At 53.4% G+C, this 17,596-nt stretch overlaps 1 protein-coding gene across 2 annotated transcripts; it reads right to left on the reverse strand.

The window, feature by feature from the left end:
• Positions 1 to 5,829: 5,829 nt before the first annotated feature.
• gnb2 (guanine nucleotide binding protein (G protein), beta polypeptide 2) lies at positions 5,830 to 15,849 on the reverse strand. Of its 2 annotated transcripts, XM_086177206.1 has the most exons (10): positions 15,379 to 15,849; positions 14,110 to 14,190; positions 13,989 to 14,027; positions 11,675 to 11,781; positions 11,382 to 11,445; positions 11,084 to 11,246; positions 9,714 to 9,780; positions 9,437 to 9,638; positions 7,868 to 8,084; positions 5,830 to 7,180 (listed from the first exon to the last, which is right to left on the reverse strand). In XM_086177206.1, exons 2-10 carry the CDS (start codon positions 14,164 to 14,166, stop codon positions 7,074 to 7,076), a joined length of 1,023 nt encoding a protein of 340 aa, XP_086033332.1. In that variant the 5' UTR covers positions 14,167 to 14,190; positions 15,379 to 15,849; the 3' UTR covers positions 5,830 to 7,073. The 2 variants fall into 2 exon arrangements, with proteins under 2 accessions (XP_086033332.1, XP_086033333.1); XM_086177207.1 differs by lacking the exon at positions 15,379 to 15,849 and having other exon boundaries at positions 14,110 to 14,759.
• Between the last annotated feature and the right edge of the window lie 1,747 nt (positions 15,850 to 17,596).

Below are 17,596 nucleotides of genomic sequence, written 5' to 3' on the forward strand. Positions count from 1 at the left end.
GAGTCGGCGCGTTTGGCTGTTTCTTGCCGGCGGAGGGGGGGATGGGGGGGACGGGGGGGGTCGCAGTGCCCTGCTGTAAAATATTTGGGTCGTATTTCCTTGGTGTCGATCTTTAGTGAGACGTGTCTGTCCAGGGGATTGTGGAGAGGCGGCTCGTACTGGAGGTCGGTGGGAAGATTTCATTAAGGATATCTATGCCATATCAAAGAGGACGAGCCAAAGCTCGGAGCTCCTCGGCCAACGGACGCCAAGGGCCGTCTCCCGTGGACGCTCCCACCGGGGACGCTCCCACCGTGGACGCTCCCACCGGGGACGCTCCCACCGGGGACGCTCCCACCGTGGTTTTTCCCCCCTGAGTTTGCTAGCCGTGGTATTCAAGAAGTTTAGCAACGACGTTTTCGTTTATTGACGTCAGACATATCCATCAGCGACTACAGACTAACAACCTCCATCCATGTCACGATGGCTCAATGCCTGTGGAAGCTGTGGAGACTCTGTGACGGCCTGAGGTCGCACTCGGCCTTCCTGTGGCGTCCAAACCAAGCTCTCTCAGCAGGTAGACTTGGAAGCGTCACGTCGTTGCGACCCCGAGAGCGGGCTGGGGTGGACGCTGAGATGGGGTGGACGCTGAGATGGGGTGGATGCTGAGCGTCCCTCTGAGATGGCCGCTGTCTGAGCCCCGGCCATGTTTTCCTTTCGGTCCCCAGAGATCCTCCAGGTGAAACCCCTGACACCAAGGGGGACACTTGAATCCAGCCCAGGTGGCCGCACGCTCTCCTGCAGCACTCCTGCAAACATCTACCGCAACATCATTCAACCCGCTCATGAATCAGAGGCCGGATGTTAAAGCCTCACCTACTGAAAGGAAACTTGGCTGGAGATCAGCCGGCTCATGAGCATGCATACACATATATACATATATATAGATATAGATACCACACCCGTTGAGCTGAGAAGATATTTTTTACAGAAAGCTGCTGAGAAGCAGTGAGGGATCAGGGCCGGGAGCGTTCAATCAAAGAGGAAGGAGAGAGAAGGTTCACCTTGCAGAGAGATAGTAGATAAACTATGAATGGAAAGCACTCGGACACGTCCAAGTCGGCACGGCCGCCTCCTGCAGGTGCTTCACTTTGCATGTCAGACCTCCAGTCGCAGAGTTCTAGGACTGTGTCCTGGTTCGCCTCCACCCTCAGACCTTGTTGATTTTCTTATTTTTAATCTTGTGTGCCATGGAGTACATTCAGAAAACAAAAGATTTAGGACCGCGTCATTATTTATCACCTATCTGCCATGTTTACAGTTTAAGCAGTGCCTTTGATTTGGAAAGGCGAGAGGTTACGGGGAACGGACTCTTTACACCACCTTTCCACGCACACGAATCCTACTTGAAATCCCACCGAGGAGAAGATCCCACGCCAATTCGGCCCCTTGCGATGAACATCATCCGCCCGTAAAGTGCACTTAAGTAAAAGCCCCTCAGACACGCCCAACCGGAGGTAAATTACGGGGGGAAAACGATTCGCAATAAAGAGGCAGATTAGTGAATTTCCTTTCCGCGCGGTCCGAGGCGGCGGGAGCGGAACGGAAAAGCCATACGTCGGAGGGAAGGTCGGAGTCGGTGCGTGACGTCGCTCACTAAACATTTATTCCCGCAGCAAACCAACGCTTAGATAACGGTGTAATCACGTCACGGGGAGCAGTAGCTTGATATATTCTGAGAAGCATATTTTATAAATAAATATATAAAAGTGTAAATGAGTCTTTATTGAGAAATAACCGTGAATGTACATCTTCAGAGACAGATTTGTATTTATATGAAAAAGTATAGCGCTCTATTATTCAAAGCACAATGTATTTATGGGCAGAGGCCGCAGCGACGGAGGCTCGCACCGGGTTCAGGGGTCAGAGGTCAGAGGTCAGGACGGTTCTTGGGAGAGGAGAGCCACCCTCCAAATTATATCCTAATGACATTAAAACCAAAGGATAGAAATCAATCAAAATATAGAATTATTTGCTTCGGTATGATGGAATACTTTAGTTTTTAGTGACCTCTTCTTTGTAAGTTAACGTCATATTTTTTTATTGACGTTAGGCGGTTTATTGGCTCTTGGCATCGCCGGGGGAACGGTGTGCATCCTCACACCGAGACAAATACCAGAGAAATGAATCAAAGGGAGGAGGCTGTTTGCATTTGTGGCATCGAGTGAAATAAACTACAAATATGGCCGCCTCGGGGCGCCATCACAGGAGTTAGCTTTACCCTCTACTGAGCTCCTCAAGTCTGCAGCTTTCAATGAAAATACGTGAAGTTCAATTTTATTCATTTGACACTTGACACACACACACACACACACACACACACACACAGAGTCAGCATGGAGTGAAGGTTAAACGTTCCCTCTGCAGTTTTGTTTGTAGCCCTGATGTGTTGCTTAGTAACATGAGCAGATAATGAGAGGTGAAGACCTCCTGCCTTCCACCGCCATGTCTCAGAACATCTGCCTCGCAGCTCTTCTCCAAAAACACTCCCAGAGGACTTCGAGATGTTCGGGTGGAGGTGAGCTGACCGGCGTTCTGCTGAGCTCCACCCTGAGAAGGCAGTGACGGGTACAGGAGCAGCCCAGTGCTCGCTAAAATAAGGAGGAATAAGTCGTTGACGTGGAATCGGGTTGTAACTTACAAAACGGGAGGAAAAGGAAAAGTAGCGCTCCTGAAAGATGAGTTCAGGTGCAGCTGTGGGAAAAATTGTCCTTATTTACAGCGAGGCGGCCGCATCCGAGTCCAAAGTCGGCCTTTTGCCGGACGTCACCCCCGGGCCGGTGTTTGAGTGCCGAGCTGGTTTCCCCCGCGGGCCGCCGGTCGCCGTTCGCTGCCAAGAGCCATTAAAACGCCCCGAAGCTCAGCGTCGACGTTGCGTCCGAGCGTCGACGGGATCCGCTGTTTGCGCGAGTCGGCCGAGACGCCCAGAGAGAGATCTCTCCTTTGTTTTGTTTTATGAGCAATACAAGCATTTGAACAAACAAACGGCGGCGGCGGTTCCGGGCGGAAGCGGAAGGACGAGCGTCTCCGGCGGCCTTCGGCAGACTGAATGTAGGCCGGTTTGCGTGTCGCTTCTTAGGGAAACTCTTGCTCTCTTTTAATTTTTGCGTGCGATCACAAGAAAATAACTGCTTTCTCTCTGTCGGTTTAACACAATCAGCTGGTGTGACGCTTCCTCTCGTTTTGCTTACAAAAGCCCAGAAATTGCCTTTTATGAACATGAAATATTGATGAACTGACGAAGTGAGACTCATCGCTCGTGCATTCAATTCTAATGGTTAGCCGCCGCAGGAGCGAGGCGACTCAAGCCGGGCGCTCGGAAACACTAAAACGCGTTACTTTTCCGATAACTTTGTTTTCTTAACATGTAAACATCTTTGCAATGTTTTAGTGTGTGTGAGTGCGAGTCTGTGTTCTTTGTGAGAGGTTAACTCCAGATTGTATTTCTTAGGCTGATTAAAAACTTTCAAAAGATTGTGTTGAATGAATTCATGTCTTAATACCGAATGGTTTGAAAAATAAAACTCCTCGATCTCACGTTGCTCTCGCTGGCTTTTGTTTGGTTTCCGAAGGAAATGGATTCTGCGGCGGCTCGGACGTGAAGTCCCGCCTCTGGCCACCGGGCGGTGCTGAAGGGCCGCCGCGCACCAAACTGCATCTCGGGTTTCGGCACCGACCAAATAAGTGACCAAATATTGAAGATTAAATCCGTCGTGTGTATTGTGACTTCAGCTTGAACCGCATGAAGCCTCAGAGGGTCTGATGAGGAGGCTGCCTCCGGTCAGCGTGCCTCCTCATCCAGCCAGGTGTTCCAGGAGGGGCGGCAGAAGATCCACGCCGGCCCGGGACCGCCTCTCGACCCCCCTGAAGACCCAGCAGGAGAGGGGAGGCCGGGCCTTCGCTCGGGCCGCTGACCCCGAGACCCCGAGACCCGACCCTGGACAAGCAGCAGAAGATGGACGGGTGGACGGGTGGAGATATCCAGACATTACAGTGAAAGAACTTCTCCGGATCCATCTAAAGAAGCACTGTGGGTCCTCATCCTGTCAACCATTAAGAAAATTCAAATCCATCGGGTTACTTTTCTAAAAATCTATTCTTGAGGTCTGATTTCTCATTTGAATTCATTTGGTTTGTTTTCCACCTTCCTGAGAGAAGCATGTGATGCTGCTGGTTTCACTTTCACAGGAAATAATGGTGGTATTTATAGTCGTAGGTCGACATTAGTGTTGGTTCACATCATCGATCTAACCAACTGCATCGTGGAATTCTGGGCCGATGCAACACAAGTTAAAGTTAACACTGACTCAAGTTCAGTTTTATGCTTGTACTACAGCTGCTAACATAACACTTACAGTACTGAGGAATCAGGATTACTGCAAAAACAAATTTTCTGTTTCTGCTAAACTTTTAAAGGAAATGACAAGTATTCAAAAAGCTTTTCAAATCCCAAATAAATAAAATGGGTTATCTTCCTCCTCCGCTAACTCCTCATCTCACCAGTAGCAATGCTAGTTTTGACGGTGAGCAGAACACATGCTAGGATATTGACGCCTAAAGAGTTTATTGAGCTCGCTCTTCGATATAAAATCATAAAAGAAAGATCATTTCAATGAGTTGAAATTAAAACATGAACTGTGACTTCTACAGGAAGGCCCGGGGCTTCTCTGAGCTCTCCAGGTCCAGCAGCAGGACGTGTTGCTGTGCTGGAAACATCCGCGCCAACTTTGGTGTCTAATGACGCCCGTCTTTTTCATTTCTTTTTTATTTCTTTTTCGTTCCCTGGACCGGCAAGAATCTTTCAGACAAGTGAGCCGGAAACAAAACTAAATGCCGGTGATATAGTTTAGGTTTACATTCCAGCACTACTAGTACATATGCTAACCATGAAGTTAGCAATAGTTCCGATTGTCAACCGGAGCGGTAGATTGGCTAACGCTAACTTTAGTAGTCGATTAGCAACCCCTGAAGTTACCTCCGAGGACGATGAACGTTAGCAACAAGCTAATGCTGACTTCAGCAGTTGGTTAGCTAATCCTGATGTGACACCTGGCGTATGCCAACATTAGCGGTAGATACGCTAACCCTGAAGCAACCCCAAAGGTATGTCGCCATTAGCAATATAGTAGCTTGCCTTGATGTTAACCCAAGGGTAGTTAACGTCAGCTGTTATTAATGAACACTTTTACATCACAATTTGCAGCCGCTTTTATCCAAAGCAACTTACAAAAAGTGCAGTTTAGTCAACGAAGATCCGAAGTATCAATAGTCAGAAGCGACCACTCAACCAAATAGCCATCTTGAAGATAAGCGTTTTGGCTACCAGTTAAAGGACGCGCGCTCGAACAGAAGCTAACCCTGGACCCTCAGATTAAAAGTCTGATGCTCTACTGACCGAGCTATCTGGGCTCTGCTATCTTTAGCAGTCGGCTAGCTGATGCTGCGACCCTCAGGGGACGTCGACACTAGCGGTAGATTAGACTTTAGCGGTATACTAGCTAAGCCTGATGAACAGCGTTGGGGGTGGAAGTACATTTTAGGTGCAAGTTCTCACTCCATAAAACCGGATAGTACAGATGCTAAATGCTAACGTTAGCAGTTTTTGTCCCGCTGTCAAGCAACCTTGGAGATGCCGCTCTCCTTCTCCACACTGTGTGTTCGCTGCAAAGAAAACCACTCGGTATCTTTACTAATCCGACCTGCACCTCGAAACGCTAAAGGCGGCTGTATCGGACGCTCTTCTGCACGACTTCCTTGAGTAAAATGTACGAGAAAAGAAGGCACAGTAAGTGGCAGGAGAGGCTATTATTTATTAATATCATGTATAATCATACCATCATCATTTCCAGATAATACATTGACAGAGTCACAGTTCGGATACTGGCTCCTGCTTTATTGAGATGCGTCTTAAAATGCTTTTATTTTATTTCATTTTTTTTTGTCAGCCACCTTCTGAGTCTTTTTACTTAATTTAACGGTATCAATATTCTCTATTAATAATCATTAAAGTGTATCTGAGGCACACAGGGATAACATGAAGAGAAGTAGAAAATCAAATTAAAACCTGTAGAACAGATGCACTACATGAGGGGCGCGCAGCTAGAAAAACACAACCACCTGGTGTTTCCCAGACAAATAAAAACAAGACTTGACATTTTCCCGGGACCCGATGATCGGTCCTTCCTGTCTGTCAGCGATACTCTTCGTCTTCGTCTTCGTCTTCTTCTTCTTTTCGGTGTCAGTGGACTCACGTGGTTTTCTTCCTTCACATAACCCTTGTTGAAATACATGTGGTACCGAGACAAAAATAGCACGGAAAAAAAAAGAAAAAAATTTTGTCTGAAGTGCATTTTGGACTTCATTGTAAACAAAGACAGAATTGTCCGATAACGTCTTCTCCCCGGCTTAACCAGAGGAGCGTTGTCTCTCAGGGAAACGCGCGTGCGTGTTTATGTAGTATGTGTGTGTGTGTGTGTGTGTGTGTGTTTGGGGGGGGCGTGTTAGATGTCTAAAGGCTTCAGGTAATAGTGGCGTTTGTGTTTTCATTAGAGAAGCTGAAGATTCAACTGTATTTGGTCACAATTTGACATTTTTACAGAGTATCTATGTGTGTGTGTGTGTGTGTGTGTGTGTGTGTGTGTGTCCGTCTGTGTGTTTGTGTGTGTGTGTGTGTGTGTGTGCGTGCGTGCGTGAGCGTGCGTGTGTGCGTGCAGTATTGTAGCTTTGCTGCTGTGCACTTAAATCAGCTGCAGGTATGGTGAGCACGTGTTGGGGTCTGGTGTGTGTGTGTGTGTGTGTGTGTGTGTGTGTGTGTGTGTGTGTGTGTGTGTGTGTGTGTGTAGTCCTGCATACAGTGTGATGTGTGTGGGTGTAAACTAAGTCATACTATATATTATGTACAGTACAATGTGTCAGTTTGTCAGTCGGGTCTTACATACAGTGTGAATACAGGGTGCCAAACTTGTCCCGCGGTGTGAGCGGCGCTTGTAGAACATGTGTGTTTTCCGTTTCGCGTGCGCGGCTCACGAAACCGGTCAGTTCCAGATCTTGAGGAAGCTGTCCCAGGACCCGGTGCACACCGCCATGCCATCATCCGTCACACCCAGACAGCTCACACGATTGTCATGGCCGGCCAGGACTCCTGCAGGAGGGTTGCGAAGGAACAAAAGAAGACTTGTTTGTATTTGAGTGTTTTGCTCTTCAGACTGAGCTGAAACTTGTTAAAACCACACAGAACACAGTGATCCAGTGTTTGTGAGCGCTTTAACTCATAACACGGGGTGAGCCGTTTGCCCAAAGATTTGAACGTTTTACAAAATAGGGCTGTGAACATCAAATCTGGCTGGAAGAGGAATGTGTGAATTCACCGGAAAGTCTGTCATCGAGCTCCGCTTTCCCTCTACCGGCCCGTCATATTCCGTTTTCTTAAACCGACTGTCGCGCGGCGACGCCGAGGTTTTTTTTCACATCGACTTGTGGCCGTTACATAAAACTGCTAAATGTATCATTTATTGTTTGTCATAACAAACGATAAACCCCAGCGAGGCGCTCGTGTAATGTGATGATTGAGTTCAGATGTTGTGTCTCTAAGGGTAAAACGCCAAACCTAAGATCTAAACGTGGCGTAACGTTCTAACACGTCGGTCGCTCTCGTCCTACGACCGCCCGTGGTTCCGTCCGCGGCCTCCGGTCGGTTCGTCCGGCCTGCCGAGAGACGCTCGAACCGCCGGAGAACAAACCGAGATCTCCGGCTGTTCGAAACGTCCCTCCTTCGCAGTGACGGCAGCCGCACGCTAACGCCAGCCGGGTCCGTCTCCTCGCCGCCCACCTGCCCTGTCTCCCTTCATGGCGTCCCAGATGTTGCAGTTGAAGTCGTCGTAGCCGGCGAGCAGCAGGCGGCCCGAGCGGGAGAAAGCCACCGAGGTGATGCCGCAGATGATGTTGTCGTGGCAGTAGAGGCTGAGCTCCTGGTCGGCGCGCAGGTCGAACAGCCTGCAGGTGGCGTCGTCCGAGCCGGTGGCGAAGGCGCTGCCGTTGGGAAAGAACTGAGGAGGAGGAGGAGGAGGAGGAGAAGGAGGGTGAGTTAGAGCGAAGGTGTCGGAGGCCCCGGATATGGAATCCTGTCACGGCAGCGCAGGGTGGAGGTGGACGTCCAAAGGTGGTGCTGAGCGAGGATCTCGTTCATCCCGCAGCAGCTTCTGAGCTCAACCTTCAGGAGGTCCTTCATCTTCCACTTTCATTTGTCACGCTATGTTTATGAAGACTTTCTGCAGATTTCCGGGGAACTGAAGCCCTCGACGGGTGAGCCCAACGTCTGAGAGTGAACTCTCGAGCTAAAGTAAAAGTGTGTGTTATTTGCTACCAAGTCCGAGGCTCTTTATCTCCTCCCTGAACCTGCCAGATGTCGAGTCTGGACGGGGGCGGGGGGGTGCCGAGGGTGACTAATAGCCCGCCGTGTTTTTTGTTTGATTGCATTTCCCCTGACGTTTGTGTAGGTTTTTCCATCGAGGGCCGCTTTGCATAGAAGTGCGTCGGCGCTGCCTTCAGGTGGCGTCCTGTGGGCGTGTTTTTCCATGTCACGCTGTCCTGGGTTGCTGTGCCTTTAAATCCCTCATCCAAATCCAATCAAAACAAAATCAAATTTATTGTCTGGATACAAGACGGGACTTAAAGGTCATTAATGGACTCAAATGTTACATTTAGCAGATGCTTTTATATAAAGCTGGGTAAACATCTGAGGCGTTAGCCCCGCCCCCCGGCCCCCCGGCAGCCAATGGCAGCCAGACGCTCCCCGCTTGCTGCCTCTCAGTGTGGCGTCTCCATGTTCTCCCCGTGTCGGCGTGGGGTTCCTCCCGCGGTCCAAGCGCACGGCGGAGGTTGACCGGAGACCCCGACCTGCCACACGGGTGGATGGCGACCCGCCTCTCGGCCAATCACAGCAGGGGTGCGGAGCGAGGAATGGATGGATGGATGAGTGTGTGAATGAGTGAATGAGTGAATGTGGGCTGGGAGTGAAGGAAGGAGGGAGGAAGGTGGGGTCACTTCCTGCCTCTCACAGAATATGAAGCTTTTTCTGCCGCGGCCTGAAGTCACGTCAGATATTTAACATAAATAATACTTGCCTTGTGACTCACCCACTTCCTCATCTTTACGCTTCTTTTCAGCTAATTTCTCATTTTGCCAGTCTGAGTGTAAACTCTGAAAACACTGGATTAGTGTCTGTTTACGTTTGACGGGATTCTCTCGAACGTGATTGTCGTGTGTTTGTAAACGTATTCTCCTGACTTGCCGGAGCGAACGCGTCGAAGAAGAACTGCCCTGCTACGTGTTTGGATGGCGGCCGGTGACGTCGCGTTGGCCGAAAGACGCGCGGAGGGTCGGAGATCCGATGACTCACGCAGATGGCGTTGATGTCCGACTCGTGGCCGGTGAAGGTCTGCCTGCACATGCTGTCCCTGATGTCCCACAGCTTGACGGAGGCGTCGCAGGCGCCCGACACGAAGGTGCGGAGGTCGGGCGCCAGGGAGAGGCTCATCACGTCGCCGCTGTGGCCCGAGAACACCGTGGTCTGCTGACTCGTCTCGATGTCCCACAGTGCGCTGCGGCGGGACAGGCGGCGTCAGACGGCGGCCGCGTCAGATCCCTCCACCCGACCCCCGGCGCTGAGGACCTACCACGTGGTGTCTCCTGAACTGGTGATGATCTGATTGTCATCGATGAAGCGGCAGCAGGACAGGTAGCCTGGCGGAAACAAAGGCGGGTACTTTTACAAAAGCGTCGCTCGAATACCGTCGCTTTTCAGTTTACTTGTTGAAAAGAAAAGTCTTTTGCGACGGTTCCGGCGCAAGCAGGACTTTCCAAAGTCCTGTCAAAGTTACTGGAAGTCAAAGAACGTCCCGCTTTCCGATACGACCCGGACGTGTCGCCGACGCGCCGGCCGCTGTGATTTTCCAGTCGTTTCCTGACGCAAAGCGCGGGTCTCCTGGACGTTTGCGGTATAATTCCGCCGGCTTGCCGAGTCGCTACGACGGCGATGGAATAACGTGGTTTCTCGAGCCGCGCCGAACGTCTGGAAAACACCCGCGGCCCGAGGAGACGTCACACGCGAACCGAAGCACCTCCGATAAAACAGGACGGCAGAGACACGCCTCTGGGGACCGAGCTTTACGCCGGAAAGGTCAAAACTAAACGGTTGGAATGAAGAGTTAGAAAAAAAAACCCCAGAAACTAGCCATCCTCAGTGGAAATCACGCTCTTACGTAAGAGCCCGGTGGATAATAAGATGCAGCCTGTTTTGCCAGATCTTACTTCTCCTGGAACCACAAAGGTTCTCTGTTACAGACCGGAGACGGGAAGCCGCTTCACAGAACTCTTTTTCATTTCCACTCTTCGGATCGCTATCTTCCATGTAACAAATACATCGACGGGGCGAGCGATCAATAATTCCTAATTGCCGCAAAGGTTCCAGGTCGTCTCTGCCCGTCGGCGTCCCCGCCGGCGATGACTTGCGAATTTGCAGCCGTCTTCCGCCAGCATAAACATGGCATTTCGTTATGATTTGGAAAACAGTCGAGTGTATTATTTTATTTCTGGAAATGGTCTCGGAGCCCCCCCCCCCCCCCCCCTCCCCCGCCCTCCCCCACATCTGTGTCTTGTGACGGGCCGAGAAAGAAGCACAGAAATACTTTGTCATGTGTGTCGGTCTTTGTCCCCCTTCCCCTTCGCCCCGCCGAGCGCTAGAACGCATTCATATGCAAATACTTTTAAAATTCACACTTTCGCCGGCCCGCGTGTCGAGCGCACCGGCCCGAACCCGGCGTCGCAGGCCGAAGCCCCGCCCGGCGGGCGGCGAGGAGGAGCCCACGGACCGGTGACACCTCGGCGCCGCCTCATCAAGAACGCGTCTCATTAGCCGGGTAAATTAAATCCTCGCTCTTCGCTCTGCGGTTTGGGACCCGGACCCCCCCGGACCCCCCCGGCCTCCCCGGCCCCCCGGGTTTGAGTGACGCACGCATCGGGCTAATTGAGGGCGGCGCCCCCTCACCTGTGTGGCCGGCCAGCTCCCTGCTGACCCTGACGTTCCCCTCACGCGTCTTCAAGCAGTAGATGGAGCAGATGTTGTCCAGGCCTCCGCAGGCCACGTAGTTCCCGGAGGGGGCGTACGCGCAGGTCATCACCCAGGAGGAGCGCAGGGGGATGGCGTGGATCTGGGAGGGGGGAAATATTTATAGCGGCGATCGCCACCGACTCCGGGTTCCTCGGAGAAACGCCGCGGGTTCAGCCGGAGGACGCCCTTCAAGGTTTCGGCCGACGCCCCCGCCGGAAATATGTATCTCGGTTACCTTATTAGTGGTGTAGCTGTCCCAGACGATCAGTTTTCCGTCCTGAGAGGCGCTAACCAGGAGCCTGCGGAGTCAAACGGTCATCATTTCACCCGGCGGACGCCTGTGACCGACGCTCGTCCGACGGAGCTGCGGCTCGGTGCCGTGCGTCCCGACGGGAAGATGAAAAAGAGAACTGAACTTCTGCACTCGGACGGTAGAACGTTTAAATAAATCCGGAAATTACCGTCGAGCGACCGGGGAATTAGCTTTAAGAGTCCATTTCCCGGGAAGCTTAAAACGCGAGGAGTCACCTTGAGTCCGAGCCCCAGTGCATGGCGTAGATCTTGGCCAGGTGGCCGCGGAGGGTGCGTCGTGTCCGCATCTGGATCCGTCCCACGGGATCCAGGCCGGCGGTGATCTACAGCAGCAGGGGAGGTTTAAAAAACATCAACAAGAGCACCGCGGTGTTGTTCTGCGAGACCAGACGGAGAGATGGAAATCCCGCTCGCGGTTCACTTCTGAACGTCCAGCGGCAGAAGGCTGAGGCCACGGCGAGCGCGACACCCCGATGTGTCTGAGCAGCTCAAAGCAGCATCCGGCGTTTCCAGGGTGGAACCTCCACGGTACAGGATGCTGCTGCTGCTGCTGCTGCTGCTGCCGCTGCAGTACCTCGCTGTGCCACCCGAGGCATCGCCATGCCGACGCTCCGCAGTTCATCCCCCCCAACCGAAGCTCTTCATCCACAGGCAGCAGATTATGGGATGGCACCCGCCTGGCACGGAGACCTTCACGGACCCGCTGAAGACGCTGGTTCGGCCTTCGGCCGTCACTTCCTCTCGGGCCTCTGCTGCCCGCCGTTTTTCACGATAGTAATGGACACCCGGAGATGGAGTTTGAACCAGGCGGTGGTTCACGTGTCTCTTCCCAGCACGGCTCTGCAGCCACCAAATTGGGGAACTGGAAGTGCAGATGCATCTCTAAAGCCGTCCATAGCTTTCTGAATGTCCAGAAGAACTGCAAGATGGACTTGTTTTATTGAGAACTTCTCTTGCAGCAGCGAGAGTGAATTCAGACGGGAACCCGAATCTGGCGCTTCACATCAACGGTGTGATTCTCCGCTGCTTCCAAGAAGAAGCACAAGCAGATGCGACCAAAACACCTCGTCTTACCTCATATCGTCAAAAGACGGGTCGGCCTCTCGGGTGGAAAGCATTTACATCTGACTTTGTTCCATTTGGTTCAATAACCTTCTGTAAATGTGCAGGAGCTACGAGGGTCCGATCAATTTCCTCCCCGTTCCAGCGAGCCGAGGGCCGGCCGTGCAGGCGGGTTCGGGCGGCGCCGGCGCGGGAAAGACGTCCGACTCCAACCATTAGCATTCGACGACGGCGTCGTCTAAAAAAACAACTTTGCTGGCGTGCATCTCTGAGCTGATGACAAGCGGCGTGCCGTGCGGCGCCTCACAAGAATACGAGGATGCTCCCGCACGACAGAGCCGGTCTGCCGGATGTTCACCAGTTTTGCGAGGCCGGACAATCGTTTTCCAGAAGGCATCTCGCAAGCTGTCAGGAGAACCCAGGGGGAACTTCAGGAGTGAATGAAACCTGGAATACTGGCCTGACAGCGGGCGAAAACCCGCGTCCCGCTCTGGTTTCGGAAAAGGAGCCGGGGTCGAAGCGGGAGTCGGCCGGCGAGACCGGATCTCCGCGACGGGAAAGTCTATCCCCTCCAGCCACAAATGTTTTTTGGGCTTCATGCGTCACTAGACTCTGGTAGAAATGAATGCAGCGCCGCCTCCGGGCCCGGATCCACCTCTCCCACCAATAATCATGGGGAAGATGGTTCTGCTGGCTGAAATTCAGCGGTAGATATCAGCAGACGGGGACGCCGCTCAGCAGAAGCTACGTAACGCAGCTTCTACCGCGGCTAACGCGAGACCTACGGGGTCGGGTGAAACGCAGACACAATGAAGACGTTTCAGCGCCGCTGCCTTAGAGCGGACGTCTTCCCCGAAGAGGGGCTTCACCCTCACGGCGAGAAGGTCCCTGGTCCAAACCCCACCTCAGGACGCCTCCGAGCGCAATGTCCAGGGCAGGCGGCGCGTCGGAGAGCCTGCGGTGTCCAGCGCCAGAACGTCCGAGCTTCCATTCATGAGCGACTGAACGATTCTGGACGGTCTGACCTCCAGAGGTGGCCGAGGACCGGGAGAAGAGCCGGCGAGGTGAGGGACCCGCGGGCCGTGACGACACGTTTCTAGATCAACGCGGAAAACAATTAAAGATCGGAGGGGCCGAGCGTCCGTCTCCTGAAACCTGTTCCCCGTCGCTGTTCCCCATCTTTACCAGCCTCGTCGTGAACGTTCCCTGTTTTCCCAAAGCGGCGAGCCGGGCTCGTCCTCCAGGAACCCGTCTGATGTGTTCGCCCGTCGTAAAATAAGCGGGTTTTTATTTAAAGAAATACCAAAAATATTCACCCGTTCTGGAGAGGAATTTTCCCAGCAGCCACTTATAGTTTCACATGACTAAAATATATGACTGTGGTTTGCAGGCCTCGCCGGAGTCCCTGCGGCCTCTCGCCGCGTCCGGGGCCAAACCCGTCCGAGCGGAGGGAGGTTCGGCGGCTCACCTGTGTCAGGGTGGAGTCTCCGCATGCTTTCCTGGCGTCCTGCAGGACAGGAGGACAGAGGCGTGAGCTTGCATATCGGTCCGGCGAACGGCGGAACCCCCCGCGGAGCCCGGAGACGTACCCGGATCTGGTTCCTCAGCTGCTCGGCCTCCTGCCGGAGCTGCTCCAGCTCGCTCATGATGGGCCTCGTGGAAGCGTTCGCCTGGGGAGGGACCACAAGAACATCCGGAGCGTTCGGCCCGGGGAAGCAGAGGGACCGTCATCTATCGCCCCGCTTCCACCGGCGGAGGATGTGTTTGCCCCGCGTTTGTGGGCGGTAATAGGATTAATAATAATAATCGTCGGTATAATTTAATCTCCAAAGTTCACTGGACGCCCGCGGAGAGAAAAAAACCTTGTAATCTGTTTACGCCGCCGCGGCCACGCCTGGTTTATCCGGGGGAATAATCCAGACGGATTAAGCCGCCGAGACCCTCCGACCGCTCCCTCGGAGGCCCCGGGACCCGGGACACCCCCGGCGGCTCCACCGGGCGCAGAACTTCATCGTGGACTTAGCGGGTAAAGAATGGCAGGCTTCTCATTTCCTGTTTGGCTGCAGGCCGAGCGGGGTCATACGCACTGCATCACGGCGCCAGCAGGAAGACACGCTTCCTGTTCCTGCTGTCACGCCGTCAGGCCGCTTCCCAAACACACGGGCTGCATTTGCATTTGTGAAGGGACTCCGATTCACCACGGCACTCCCAAACACACACACACACATACACACACACAGAGGAAGAGCAGGCATCTACAGTAGGTCAGTGTTCCCTGGAGGGACCTGCGACCACATGAATCACGTCTCCGGCTCCTTCTCCGGGCTCAGCTGCTCCGGTTGGAACCGGGGGTCCAAGTACCGGGTCAGGCCCGGATGGCCCAGCCGGATACCCGGATGCATGCATTTTGCAGAAGTGTGTGTGTGTGTGTGTGTGTGTGTGTGTGTGTGTGTGTGTGTGTGTGGATCCACCTGCAGGGGCCTAGCAGAGCAGACCTCCTGGAGATGGATGCATCTCTGAGGGACCTTCTCCGGGCTCTCCTGTGCATCTCCCGGTGCGTGTGACCCCACCCCTCCCGGGCTCGGCCCGGAGCTCCGGCCCCGCGGCCGTTCGCGGGGATCCGCGCCGCGGGAAAGCGCGAGAGCAGACGGGGGAGCGGGCGGAGGCCGCGGCGGGCGGGGAGCGTCCGGATGTCGGGGTGCAGGAAACGGGAGAGCCGCCGCACGGCGGCGGGCGGAGGCCTGCTCCGCGCGCACGTCGTGCGGGTGCACGGAGGGCCGTTCGCGCGGAGAGATGCCGCGATCGCACGCGTGGACGCACGGCCCCGGCGCCCCGGCGCCCCCGCGGTGGCTCCGTACCTGCTAGCGGTCCGGCGGCGGCGCTGCTTCCCTCGGGAATCTAATGGAAATCGAAGCGGACGTCAAATCCCGCGGAGGGTTCGTCTCGATGCGCGCCGCTCCTGGGGGGGGGAGACGGGGACGGGTGGGGGGGACGGCGTCACGACGCGTCCGGGCGGAGGAGGGCTCCGCGCGGGTCCATGGCTCCACTCGAGTGGGTCTCCGGGAAGAAGGGATGGGTGGGTGGGAGGGGGGGGGGGGGGGTGCTGCTCGCTCCACGGAAAAAAATGAAGCCCGTGAATCCCGTGAACCCCCCCTCCTCTTCAGTGGATCATCTTCGGTCGGCGCGTCAAGAAGCACGGCGAGCCCACGCTCCGTCCCACGGCCGGCCACGATCGTCCACTCCGCGCCGCGCTATTTCTGTCCGCGTTTCCTCCCGGCGCTGCTCTGCGTGACGTGATCCTGGTTTCCTTCCTCTCTGGCTCCCTCCTCCTCCTCCTCCTCCTCCTCCTCCTCCTCTTCCTCCTCCTCCACGGCCGGTCCCGCACGAACGTGCACGCAACGCACGAAGGTTCGCACGCGTGCACGCGGTAACGACACACACACGCGCCTGTGCGTGAAAGCGTGGCTGCGTGAGCTCCTTTTTCCTGCAGCTGCACGCAGCGACCTGACCCCCCCTCCCCCCCCCCCCAAATCTCATCATTCACCACCATTCTGCCGGGTCACGCGGTGTGCGTGCGTATGCGTGCATCCGTGCGTGTGAGAGGGCTCCTCGAATCCGGGGCCCGGTCCAACCACACCCTCCTCAGCGGCAGTGAGTCTCATGACCTCCACCTCCATGTATCCATATTGATGGAGGCAGGAATAAATTCAGGCGTGTGTGTGTGTGTGTGTGTGTGTGTGTGTGTGTGTGACATCATACTGGCTTGTTGTCATTTCAAACCCAATGATGTCCTTAACTCGTGCGAACAAGATGCTATCTTGTGCGGAGGAAGAAGATGATGACTGGGTGAAACGTGTGTGTCCCCAGATATATGAGTGTGTGTGTGTGTGTGTGTGTGTGTGTGTGTGTGTGTGTGTCCTCCGTCCTCCTCGGGCCTCCAGGTGTCGGTGTGCAGAAGGAGAGCATGCAGGTGTGTTGAACACCCCCCCCCGCCGGGGAAAATCCAAAAACGACTGACTTGACATCCAAGTCATCCTGCTGAGGCGGGCGACGTCTGCGGGGAAACAGCGCCCCCTAGCGGACGGGAAGGCCGTTACACCCGGTGAGCGCGGAAGCGTGTTTCTGTCCTTTCGCTGATTCCTCTTTTAAATACACATTTCACTCATTTTACGGGTTCTCTACACATAGTGGAAGCACGAGGTACTTTTTGAGAGCTAGTCTGACATCAGTAATCTGTTGGATTTTATCAGTTTTGCTTAAAAACAGCTCACGGTATTTGGTGCGTTTGAAGTGTTTCTGTATTTTTGTGTTTGGCAGTGAGGGATTCGTGAGGTAAAAGCTCAACATCAACGACAAAAATAATAATAGTAATAATGCCAAAGTAAAAAAAAACATGTGAAGTTTGACAGCTGTTTTGTGTTTATTTAAAAAAGAGGGATATTATTTACTCAGACATACATGAGTATAACTAGAACATTGCTAGAAGGGCATTTACATTACATTACATTACATTGCATTTGGCAGACGCTTTTATCCAAAGCGACTTACAATAGAGGACATAGGGACTGCAAATACACTTGCAAATACGCGATGCACAGGAAATATACAGAACAGCAAACTTGGGTTAGTGTTTTTTTTTTTTACAAAGACATACACAAACGTACACACACACACACTGCATAGCCTAACTTGCTGCCTAACCGGATCTGGGGCATCAGCGCAGTAAAAAGTCCTGGAAGAAAACAGTTTTTCCCTGTTTCTTGAAGGTTGAGAGAGATGATGCTAGTCTTGTTGCTTCTGGAAGTTTGTTCCACCACTGAGGTTGTAGAACTGAGAACAGTTTTGCCTGAGATTGCTTAGAGCGAGCAAAAGGTACTAAAGATTTACTAAAGATTTGTTTATCTCACTTAAATGGGGCGACAATAAGTGATCCAGTCGTCACCCTAAACCCCTTACAACGATACAACCAGGAAGCTGGAAAAAATATAGCTATGTAAGTCACCAATTGAAAAATCAGTTTATTTTTATTTTTTTCATGATGAATGTTGTCTTCAGAAGCCCTCCTTCAGGTATGTG

This window comes from Fistularia commersonii, chromosome 29 (assembly GCF_037954325.1).
Source record: "Fistularia commersonii isolate RoL2024-O1a breed Wild chromosome 29, RoL_Fcom_v1.0, whole genome shotgun sequence".
NCBI classification, from domain to species: domain Eukaryota; kingdom Metazoa; phylum Chordata; class Actinopteri; order Syngnathiformes; family Fistulariidae; genus Fistularia; species Fistularia commersonii.